This window comes from Sinocyclocheilus rhinocerous, unplaced genomic scaffold, assembly GCF_001515625.1.
Source record: "Sinocyclocheilus rhinocerous isolate Xijiao unplaced genomic scaffold, SAMN03320098_v1.1 scaffold1591, whole genome shotgun sequence".
NCBI lineage: Eukaryota > Metazoa > Chordata > Actinopteri > Cypriniformes > Cyprinidae > Sinocyclocheilus > Sinocyclocheilus rhinocerous.
Genome location: NW_015652264.1, coordinates 146,302 through 158,963, shown reverse-complemented (window position 1 = coordinate 158,963; position 12,662 = coordinate 146,302). Strand labels below are relative to the sequence as shown.

Sequence of the window (12,662 nt, the reverse complement as noted above, 5' to 3'; positions counted from 1 at the left end):
AGAAACAGTTGTGGAACCAACAAAGTGGTTGCCGAGCAACACACAGAAGTAAACAAAGGTGTAGCTTCGAACGCAGCTCAACCAATCAGAATCAAGGACCGGAACTATCCGTTTTATAAAGTAAATTTTACTCACAAGCTACTTTGGGCAAAGATACAAATCTACCGGAGGCTGTAAGAGCACCTGAAACAAATACAGTTACACTACTGTTTAAAAGTTAAAAAGATTTATTTAATGCTTTTGAAGAAGTCTCTTATGCTCACTAAGGCTGCATTTATTTGATCAGTTATATAGAAAAACAGTAATATTGTGAAATATATCATAATTTAAAATAACTGTTATTGTATTTCAAATTTGCCTTCAGTGTCACATGATTCTTCAGAAATCATTATAATATACTGATTTAATGCTCAAGAAACAGCATTTGTGCTGTAGAATATTTTTGTGAAAATATTTTTTTCAGGATATTTGTTGAATAGAATGTTCCAAAGAACAGCATTTATTTGGTCACTTTTTTATTTCACTTTTGATCACTTTAATGCACCCATGGTAATTAAAAGTATTAAAGGGGTCATATGATGCTTTTTTAAAGATCATTATTTTGTGTATTTTTGAAATCGCATCATATGACCCCTTTAATTTCAACTTAAAAAAACAACAACTAAATGAGCAAAAATTTAGAATATTATATTATATCAGTACATAATTAATAGTTGACATTATCTAACATCACATGTTATCCTATGCATGAAATATAAACCCACCTCTAGAGATAAGGAACTGAGTGAAGCCCATGCTGATGACAGATATAGGAAGAGCTGTATGTACGTAAAGACAGAAGCATAATTCACTTATGATATCAATAAAACCACAAGCATAATAATGATTAAAAACACTGGATTTCCACTCACATCTGTACCAGAAGCTTTCCTGGTTGCACTCCCTGAACACCCTCCTCTCCTCCTCTGTGGGGATGTAGTCAATTCCTGTGGGACCCTACATATACATATACACATAAACATATTATTATTATTATTATTATTAGAACACTTAGGCTAAACACCACATAGACATTTCATTTTAAACCCCACAAAATATCAACACGACAAATGTCCAAAAACGTGGTATTAGTAAGACAGATGAGATCTAGCATGCATTCATGCACAAGCAGATCTACTGTATATGTGAGACTATAGAGGCCAACTACAATCAGCATTGCAGTGCATAACCTGTCAACATCACTCATTTTCTGCCTTTTTAGGTGATGTTTGTTACCTAACACACCAAGACTGTATTTCCTGGCCGTTCAGGGTCGGCTGGAGACTGCTGGTACATTGTACATCCGATGTCTTTGGCTGCAGTACTAGAGGATACCGCTGCTCTTTTACCGAAGAAATGCATCAATTCGATGGCGCTTAGAACTGTTCTCTCCAGAAGAGAAGACAAAATCCCCGCGATAAATAACACAACCACTTGGTTACGTCTGACCCAGGATCTGAGTAATACAAAAACTACCCAAACATTGGATTGTTACATTTGACCCAGGAGCTGGGTAACACAAAAACTAGCCAAACACTGAAAAAATAACCCAAAAAATGACCCAAAAGGCTCAACCCAGCATTTGGGTTAAAAAAAAAATAACCCAGGATTTTTTAGAGTGTAAGAACACATGAGATAGACCCAGCTCATTTACTTTCTGACAGTCTGTTACTCTACCATGATCAAATATTTGATTATGAATTAATTAATTATTACAGGATCGTTTCAAGTTGATTTCCAGCCCTATGTGTTGAATTGTCTATTATTGAAACTTATACAGTGTTGACAAAACCATTTTGCATATCCCTTATTTAAGTGAGTAGCTATTTAATTTTTTCTTTGGGTGATTGAGTTGACATATTGTAATGCAGAAAATATAAGCACATTACTTAATAAACTATTAAAAAATAGTTTTTGGTAATTGAAATAAAGTTGAAATAAAATAAAATATTAAAATTAGATTTAAAACAAACAAAAAAACTCATTAAAAGATTAAGAAGATTAGTTGGCAACTAACTGAAATAACGTTTGAAGTTTAATTTGAAGTATTACATTACTAAAACTAAATCTGAAATAAAATCAATTAAAGCTAGAAATATTAAAAACATGACAAACATGAAGCATGTATGAAAACGGAAAATATAAAAATAAACTCTAACTCAAAATATTAATAAATATAATAATGTGCATGTAAATCTACTAAAATAGCACTGATTAGAAGTTACATTAGTTATTTTTCACATGTGAATCTCTATGCATAGGAGAAAAGGTGAGAAAGATCTTAATGCATCAATAATATGCTATTTATATTTTCTGCTAATATTAGTACACTCTAAAAAATGCTGGGTTAAATACAACCCAGCACTGGGTGAAATATGGACAAACCCAGCAATTGGGTTGTTTTGACCCAGCGGTTGAGTGAAATGTTTAACCCAACCTTCTGGGTAGTAACCCAACCACTGGGTCAAAACAACCCAATAGCTGGGTTTGTCCATATTTTACCCAGCATTCTTTAGAGTGTATGTTTTCCTTTTACATCTTTTGACACCTTGTGCTCCCTAATGCAAATCATAGCTGAGCATGAATAGTTGATCTGAGGTAGATTACTGCACCCCAGTCTTGTCTTTGTGTTTATTTTACCCAGCACTGGGTTGTATTTAACCCAGCATTTTTTAGAGTGTAATATTATTGTGTATGCTGTTTTCATAGGTCAGTCTTAGATTATTTATTTATAGCAAAATATGTCACTTCAAGTAGGCTAATAACAGAAAGATCTGTGTACTCTGTCTCATAATCATAAATAATGGTTATAAAACTGGTGGTTTTAGAAAAGGAGAGATAACTGAACTGAAAACAGTTGGTGGCTCCATTAGTCTAAACTGGGAAAATCATTTATTCAGTGATCGATCAGCTCCAAACAGAATTGCATTGCTTCTCTACTGTCTCTTTTAAGGTCATAGGGTCTGTCTGTTTGTGTGTACACTGGAAAATTGATGCAAAAAAAAAAAAGACTTAAAAATTGCTAGTAAATTTCACAGTTAATTACAAAGAAACAGCAAGTAACACATGTAACAACGTGACATAAGTATAACTTATTTTACTGCACTGTGTTCTAAGGATACACTATTTGTACTTAAAATAAATAAACTGTGCAAAATATCTTATATTTCTAAAAATCAATTAATTTTGTCTATCTATAGCTTTCATCTTTATAATTAGGTAATTGTCATAAAGGGACGTTTCATGTACCTTACTAACTTTGTTTGAACTTGATGTCTATTAGGCTACACAAATTTGTATGGTACTTTCACTCGCCAAATTAAAAACTCTGACAAATTATTTACTATTCATTATGGTTTAACTGCTTAAATTTAGCCAAAAAATAAATAAATGAAAATAAAAACAGACTGGTTCCCATCCATATGCACTGTTGGGGCATGTTGTCACAACATTCACATTCAGTAAGTACTGTAACTGTATCGTTTTGATGCAAAAAGTGTGACACCTAGGCCTGGTTTCTCATATTATATGATACCGCTATAAATAATGTTTATTTTCAGTTACACAAAGGAAGTTAAGACATAATAGCAGAGAGTCATGCTTACTTAACCAGTGCTTTTAAACCAGCAGAGAGCACTGCAGTTTCACTCTGAAGTCACAACTTCCTTTTAGTACAGAGTTTTGATGTGGGGAGAGAAAAACTCATGAGCTGATTACTATACTAAGTTTGATTTACAGTGCTTTATTATATTCTAATCTATGATTCCTAATATGACATCTTATATATAAATATATTAGGGGAGATTTCCCCCATTGCCCTGCGATGGACTGGTTATCTGTCTAGGGTGTTTCCCCGCATACGGCCCGAGACGCTGGAACAGGCCCCAGCAACCTCGCAAACACAAATGGTTTGGAAAATGGATGGATGGATGTTTCCCTCACCGTCATAATAATGATCTCATTCATTCAGAAACTGATTGTCATGTGATCCAGTGCAAATGCAGGGTCAACAGGAATGTTATTGATCAGTGTCCTAGATTCAGGGTTCACACACACACACACACACACACACACAGAAACCTACCCCTTACAGGAAACTTTGTGCTATTTTACTTTCTCAAAAAAATTCATTCTGTATGATTTATAAGCTTGTTTCCTCATGGGGACCTCAAAAATGTCCCCACAAGGTCAAAATTTACTGGTATTACTATACTTGTGGGGACATTTGGTCCCCATAACGTGATGAATACCAGGTGCACACACACAGACAGACACACACACACACACACACACTAGTTGTGTCCTCACACATACTCTCAAGAGAACCAGCAGTTCATTTTTGTCCTCTGCAGAGGACATTATCTTTATTACTATATTAAAATAGTTTTAAATATCACATATCTTAAAGAGGGAGTTCTGGGCTTTTTGGAGATAGCTAATTTTTGGGTTAAGGCCTCTCCTAGTTGATTTTATGGAAGAGGAACATTAGGTGAATTATTTTGTCACATTTTATAGCATTTTGTAACTTTGTAAATTTGGAATGTAAATAAAAAAAATTACATTTTAAATTGTACTGCACAATATGTATTTCTTTTACAAGACCTTCAGGACTCAAATATGCATATATTGTCAGCTGTTGTGTAAACACAATACACAACAGTGTACAAAATGAATAGTGAATAGTGTACAAAAATAAGTTGTATCATTGAGGTACTATTGTAGTATTAATATTTTGAATTAGATTTTATTTTTACATTTTCATTAAAGTTTGAGTAATTTTGTGTGTTTTTGTCATTTTAGTTTTCAAAAATGTATCTATACAGTTTTTATCATTTTTTTTTAATTTCAGTTTTAGTTCTAAATATCTGTAATATGGATTGGTTGATGTTTAGTGGAAGTACTTAAAATGGTACATGGCACATATTAATACCTTTTGAAAGGTACTGCCCCAGTCACAGCTTTTGTACCTTTTTTTCTGAGTGTACCATATATATATGGTATATATAGTTCCCAGGGCACATCACCGAACACAATTGCACATTAGGTCTTTCATATCACAGACATTTAATAGCAGACACCTTCACACGGTCGTTATCTGATGCCACGCTCAGACAGTTTGAACCATGCGCATAAATGGGCACACACATACACGTGCCTACACAGACACACTCCCCTTTCCGAGTGTTATCACTGACGTGGTAAACCTTGGACAGGGGAATCCTAAATGATCTGCTGGGGGGCTATAAATGCATCTGACCGGGCAGAGGTTGAACTGAGCCAGTCTGAAGAACAGCAGAATTTGTGTGTGTCTCATAGAGTGGTCTCCTTCAAGACAAGTGCTTCTGTTCAGGCTGTAGTTTTGTCAGCTGAGGTCTGAAAGTAACAACCTTGCACTGGGTACACTGGTTTGGGCTGAGACAGGTAGAGAGGGGACACGGATCTGACCATTGATAAGTCAAGCATTTCAGAAGCCAACACAGGTAACCTGACTACACCTCAGGTAAGTGTTTTTTAAGTCAGTAAAATTGAAATATTAATTAAATATTAATTAATTAAAATATAAAATAGATTCTTAATATTCAAAATGTATATTTTAATTAATTTAATTAATATGTCGACACTTTTATACCAGTATTTTATAATTTAGTTAGATTTATAATTTAGACAGAAACAATTTAGTGAGATTTTGTAACATCTTCTATGCATAAAAAGCAAGTATTATGTTTTTTAAAAAGTGAGGATTACAAGTGCATGTATATGGAGCCAGATCGGCATACATGTAAGGTTAAAAAATGTAATGTACTGTATAATATTTACATCACATAAATATAAACGTTAAACTGAGTATGAAAATAGTGTAGTAATTCAAATCGTCTTTATAAGTGCCATTATAGCATACAGATCTTATTATTGATTATGTCAACAGACTTAAAATTCATCCTAAAATAACCTGTTGTGCAACAGCATCATCATCATTTCATTCTTTCTAGGAAAATACTAAACACTTCTCACTATTCCAACCAAATAGTTTTACTGTACTTTAAAAGCTGGTATAAAACCACAACATCCAAAGATGTAATCTGTTGTATCATTTGGTAATATTTTAAAATTCATTTGATTTTCGTATATATTGGCAATAACTATGATGAGCCACAAAGTCATTTGCATTGTGTTGAAGCCAGTGTGGAAATGATTTGGCACAGTACAGAAATCAATATAAAACCATGTGAGTTTGATCAATTGAGGAAGCTCTGATTATTGTGACGCTCTGTGCCTTGTGTCCATTTACTTACAAACACAAATACAACGTTTTTTTTTGTTTTTTATACAAACAGTTTTGAAACTCAGATTATTTTTTAATTTATAGTAAGAATTCCTAATTCTTATCATTTAAAATAATATGAATTACAGAAGTCTTAATGAATAGTACATATTTAGCTTTCATATCATATCTTGTTATTTTCCCACACCATTAAAAGACTTCCACATTTTATAGAACCTGACTGGAGTATCACTGACAGTTATGAAAATTGAATTATTAGATAGCATTACCATTACATTTGTACAATACAGAAGATGCAGCAAGCAATTACAAACTATTCAGTCCATAACATTGAAAAAGAACCAATAAAACAGAATTGATATTTATATTTCACAGACAATGGCACCACGACCAAAGCAAGAGGATGAATCTGAGGAGAAGCCAAAAGAAACACTTGACGGTATGTACAGTCAATATCTAAGTATAAATTGTGTATCAAAATCTTTCACGTCTTACGTCATCTCTCAGTTCCCAGAAAGAAGTCTCTGTCCATGGCCCCAGCTCTATCCACAGTGGCTCTGATTGAGGAGGATCCCTGGGAAATGCTTGAATTGCAAGACACAGGGGTTAAATGGGAAGGTATGCTGAATGTTTGCACATAAGGCTGGCAGTGACCTTACAAAACCAAATATACCCCAGCGACTTAAGACTGGTTTTGTGGTCCAGGGTCACATATTTGATACACATATGTATAAGGCCTCTAAATGATGAACTTGATCAAAACTTTGATCAAAACATGAAAAACCTGTTGTACACAATCTTCTACATGCCTTCTGTCGTCTGATTGATACTTTTTCATCAAAAGTCCTTTTAGTATATTTGTAAAAACGTTCTCCTTTTGGTTGTGGTACACATGTCTTTTTGCTGTGAAATCTTTACTGAGTATACAAAATAAACATAAGAATAACTTTTATAATGTCAGTAATATTTCAAGATGGACACTGATTGGACTGAAGCAACTTACATTTATTTGATTATCCATACATCATTTTTTAGAAAAAAAAAAAAAGATTATGCATCAGGCTTTTAAGGAACGTTTATTTGTACATCTCTCGATCATCATTATATTACATTGCATTATATGTTTTGACCCCCACAATTAAAACTACAGAGCCTATTATAAAACTTTTAAAAACATTTAAATATTATCTTACTAAGACATATTATTGGGAGATAAAGGATGACAACTGATGTTTATTTATATTTTATGTAAGTAGTGCTGCTATACTGCTATACTGTTATACAAATCTCATAGATGACAAGCTATCAGAATACTTATACTTCGTATAAATATCAGCAACTGACTTGAAATTCTCTTTGAGCCTGATGTGTTTCTTTCTTCCTCAAGTATGAGCTCCATATTTTCAATATGCATTATATCATATGAACCATAAATGCCTGATGTATCAAATTTGATACTCAAAAAAAGCTAACTTTTAAAAATATATATTTTTATATATTATGTCTAAAGTTTCCGTAAACTGTTGCATTATGTGTATATATATGCACATATATTACACACACACACACACACACACACACAGTCACACACACACACACACACACACACACACACATATATTATTGTCTTATTTGCTCTCTTTCCGTCTGTTAACTGTTTAGATCTGGACATTAAAGGGAAGATCTTAAGAGTTCTAATCAACGCAGCAAAGCTGATTCTGCTGGTTGGTTTGCTGTACATGTTTGTTTGCTCACTGGACATCCTCAGCTCAGCTTTCCAGCTTGTTGGAGGTATACATTGAAATAAACACTTTAATAACACTTTCAATGGTTGTTAGGTTGTGAAAAGAATCACATTTTAGGTTCAGATCAGTGCATTGGTTTCTTGTTGCTTTAAATTGTTACTCCACCCAAAAAATGATAATTCTGTCATCATTTACTCACCCTTATGCTGTTCCAAACAAACCTGTATGGCTTTCTTCTGTGGAATGTAAAAGGAGATACTGTTTGGTTACCATTGACTTCCACTGTAAGGACAAAACAATTATAATGGAAGTCAATGGGATCCGAAACTGTTTGGTTCCCAACATTCTTCAAAATATCTTATTTTATCTCAGACAGGTTTCAGAATTATCTGATGATGACAGAATTATCTGTATGGATTATCCCACACATAAAAAGTTCTTTGTGGACCTTGAAATATTGTCCTATGGCTAGGGTCAAATGCCTTTTGGTTTTACTTGAGCAATTCCTAAGAGTACAATCTCATTGTTTTGGGTTATGCATAACACAGACGTGTGTTTCCTCAGGTAAAACAGCAGGGGACATTTTCCAGGAGAATACAGTGCTATCAAACCCTTTGGCAGGTCTGGTAATCGGGATGCTGGTAACACTCCTAGTCCAGAGCTCCAGTACTTCCTCATCTATTGTGGTCAGCATGGTCTCCTCTGGATGTGAGTATCAAATCAAACTAATACTGACCATCAGAATCAATGATGAGTATGATTAGGAATGCAAAAATTAATGAATTAATGAATGCATCATCTAAAAATGAAAGTGCATGGCAATTGATTATATTATTTATACAGTAAAGGGTATTTCATATGTGACTTCAACTGTCAGTTGTAAAAATCCACCTGCTTCACTATACTGTTATATTTGTGTCTTCAGCAAATTTTTGTAGCAAAATATTTGAATAATTCGAAGTCAAAATTGATCTGATCTGGATTTCAGACTTGATGGATCACATTATTTTGTAAAGAATCATAATCAAATCATTATCAGAGTAACCCTTGTCAATACATTTCACTTTTAATGCATCTGAACTTATCAACAGTGCTGGAGGTCTCAACTGCTGTTCCTATTATTATGGGGACCAACATTGGCACGTCAGTCACAAATACTGTTGTAGCCATGACACAAGTTGGCGACAGGAACAAGTTCCGTAGGTAAGGACAAGGCTTCAACATTAACTTCATAATGTATCATGACTGTGCAGAACATTACATGAGCCAGGAACAGATTTCACGTTTCAGAGAGAAATTCACTTAAAGGGACAGTTCACCCAAAAAAATGAAAACTCGGTCATTATTTAGGTTACTTTAGAGTGTAAATAATGACAGATTGTAATTCTATTTTAGTTTTGAAGATATTGATGATATTCATTTGAGATCTGACTCTTTTCTGTGTCCAGGGCATTTGCGGGAGCCACCGTGCATGATTTCTTTAACTGGCTTTCTGTCCTGGTGCTTTTGCCACTGGAAGTCGCCACAGGTTACCTGGTGAAGCTCACAGATCTCATAATCAAATCATTTAATATACAGAGTGGCGAAAATGCACCAGCCCTTCTGAATGTTATCACTGATCCACTCACCCACTCTATCATTGAGGTATGTATGAGTGTGTCGGTATGTTGAAAGAAGCTAACATTAAAAACAGGACAGAAAGAGAGTGAATTACCCCATACTTGTATTGCCCTTCTGTACAGTACAAAGTTACAAGGGTTGCTATTCACAAAGATTAGTAATCTTAAACAAGAGATTAGTTATGAAAAATAATTATTTTAAATGTATTCCTTTTTGTTTTTTTTTAGCTGGATGAATCTGTGATAAGCGGCATTGCAACTGGAGACCCTGAAGCTAAAAACAAATCTCTCATCAAGGTCTGGTGCCAGACAGCCTCAAACACGGTAATTATTCTAATTCATGTCAGATGGAAGAAAAAAAAAGCCATTTTATTTTGTAGACGTGCAAAACTGCTGTGATTTTCTGATATTTTACAACTGACAAAATGTTTTTTCTAGACTGTCCAGAATGTGACAACGTCAAACTGCAGCGACTTTCCTTGTTGGGAATTGAAAAATGTTACAGAAATTATAAACATCAAAAAATGTGAGTTTTGATATTGATAATCCAGCAAAGACTAATGCACTATACAGAAACAAGCAGACACTCTCACTCATCTGTGGTCTCTCTCTATTCCAGGCAATCACATCTTTGTGAACACAAACCTTTCTGACCTGGCGGTTGGTCTGATTCTGCTGGCTTGTTCTCTGCTCATCCTGTGCACTTGCCTCATTTTGATTGTGAAACTGCTCAACTCGATGCTCAAGGGCCAGGTTGCTGTTGTCATCAAGAAGATAATGAACACTGGTCAGCATCCTTGAGATATTTTAGAACCAGAGAGCAGATCTAGAAGTTTGAACTCCTGTTCAAATAAGCAAAATAAAAATGAGTAAAGCTGGAATTTAAATGTTACTATAATATATTTTGTTTTTGTATTTTATGTATTTATTGTTTTTGTATGCACAGATTTTCCATTTCCATTTGCATGGCTGACTGGATACATTGCAATGGTGGTTGGCGCAGGAATTACTTTTATTGTCCAGAGCAGTTCTGTCTTTACCTCGGCTATAACTCCTCTTGTTGGTCAGTACAACCATATATTCATTGTCTTCTATTGTCAAAGTTTAGCATTATTTCCTTACCCTCATGTTTTTCCAAACCCATTCTTTTGTGGAACACAAAAAGAGAAATGTTGGACTTGAGAATTGAAAATGAATCATTAATTTATTTATTTTTCTTTCTTTTCCTTTTTTTGCCATTATTATTATTATTATGTCTAGATTTTTTATTAATTTTTATTTATTAATTTTATTTTATTAATTTTTTATTAATTTAGTACTTCAAGTTAAACCAAATGAAAATAAGACATCTTGGCAACTAGCTGAAATTAAATAAGCTTAACATTTTGTATTTCAAGTAACAATTTTGTTTTGTTTTGTTTTTTTTGGTATGATTTTATGATTTTTTAATGATTTTTATGGTTTTAGTTTTAGTTTTAGTTACAATAACCCTGATTTAAGCATGAATTAGACATGTACTTCTCTCATGAATGTGCATAACAGCTTAAATTTTAGTCTGTCATAATAAATAATATGGACTGCTTTTATGAAACTTTTTTTTTAAGCCCCAAAAGTCACCATTTATTGCAATTGCATTAAAAAGAATGTCAAAAATGTTTGGAACAACATGGGAGTGAGTAAATAATGCCATCAGTTTTGGCTTTAAGACAGTAGTTTTGATTTTTCTGTTGCTTGTTATCTTTTTTCATTTATTTTGCTATGAATTAATGGGAAACAAATGTAACTTTTTTAAAATTATTTTTCTTTTTTTCAAAAAACTTTTGGGTGTATTTAACTATTTAATAACGCTCCTACACTTAGCATTTGGTAGTTGACTTTATAATGAAATTTGTGTTCCTTCTGGTCTCAGGTATTGGTGTTATAAAAATTGAAAGAGCATATCCTCTTTCCCTTGGATCCAATATTGGAACAACTACTACAGCAATATTAGCCGCCATGGCTAGTCCAGGGGAAACACTTGGAAATTCATTACAGGTTAGCTAACATATATATTCAAACATATTCACGATCACACTCACACACCCAGTCCATATTTGATGGTGTTACTCTTCTCGCCATTAGATCGCCTTGGTTCATCTCTTCTTCAACCTCTCTGGGATTTTGCTGTGGTACCCAATCCCTTTCACAAGTCTCCCCATTCGAATGGCGAAGGCTCTTGGTCAACTAACAGCTCAATACCGTTGGTTTTCAGGCTTTTACATCATCTTCTGCTTCTTCGCTTTCCCTCTAGTGGTCTTCAGCCTGTCTTTAGCTGGTTGGCTGGTCCTTGTGGGCGTTCTTGTTCCCATAGTGGCCGTTCTGATCTTCATTATCGTTGTTAACAGTCTACAGAAGCACAAACCTCAGTGGCTTCCTTCCATTCTTCAGTCTTGGGACTTCCTTCCACTATGGGCCCACTCTCTTGAACCATGGGATCGAGTGGTTACCACGATGGCCGCTCGCTGCTGCTGTTGCTGCAAGTGCTGCAATGCTACGGGAGAAAATGAAGAAATGGGAAAACATGAAAACATGGATCAGGAAATTGAGATGTATGACAATTCGACAATGACCAATATGACAAAGATCAAGGAGGCCAAGAAAATGTCAGACAGTTGTGAAATCCTCAAAGCAACCTCTTTATAGAGTGAAACAGAGCATTATAGGTTATTACTGAACATATCCAACTCATCCAACTGGTTTTGATTTTTTATACCTGGAGTCGACAAGTTATATCAGTGGACTTTAGAGCAAGAATAAGGAGGAAACCAATTTAATTTCATTATTTAATTTTACCATTTATTTTTAAAGTCTTAAATTTATTTTGCTTCTTATTTTTATACAAAGATGCTATTTTGTACAGGATTTTGTACATGTTATTGTTAAATATATAATCTAATGTTACATATTGTGAGATTTTCCGATTGTTCTTTTATTTGT

General features: G+C 34.0%; 2 protein-coding genes across 2 annotated transcripts in view; one reads left to right on the top strand and one right to left on the bottom strand.

Moving 5' to 3' along the window:
• LOC107714198 (OCIA domain-containing protein 1-like) overlaps positions 1-1,335 on the bottom strand; it is a 4,008-nt gene extending 2,673 nt beyond the window's left edge. Inside the window, exons 1-4 of the mRNA XM_016519968.1 lie at positions 1,291-1,335; positions 912-996; positions 765-818; positions 136-183 (exon numbers count right to left, since the gene is read on the bottom strand). Of these exons, the coding sequence (XP_016375454.1) occupies positions 136-183; positions 765-818; positions 912-996; positions 1,291-1,335 (232 nt within the window). The remainder of the gene's footprint in view (positions 1-135; positions 184-764; positions 819-911; positions 997-1,290) is intronic.
• Positions 1,336-5,304: 3,969 nt separating this feature from the next.
• On the top strand, positions 5,305-12,378 carry LOC107714203 (sodium-dependent phosphate transport protein 2B-like). Its single transcript, XM_016519971.1, has 13 exons — positions 5,305-5,539; positions 6,698-6,761; positions 6,830-6,940; positions 7,985-8,113; positions 8,632-8,775; positions 9,159-9,270; positions 9,516-9,711; positions 9,915-10,010; positions 10,125-10,212; positions 10,306-10,473; positions 10,633-10,749; positions 11,596-11,720; positions 11,808-12,378. The coding sequence occupies exons 2-13, from the start codon at positions 6,701-6,703 to the stop codon at positions 12,366-12,368; spliced, it is 1,908 nt and encodes a 635-aa protein (XP_016375457.1). The 5' UTR covers positions 5,305-5,539; positions 6,698-6,700; the 3' UTR covers positions 12,369-12,378.
• The last annotated feature ends 284 nt before the right edge of the window (positions 12,379-12,662 follow it).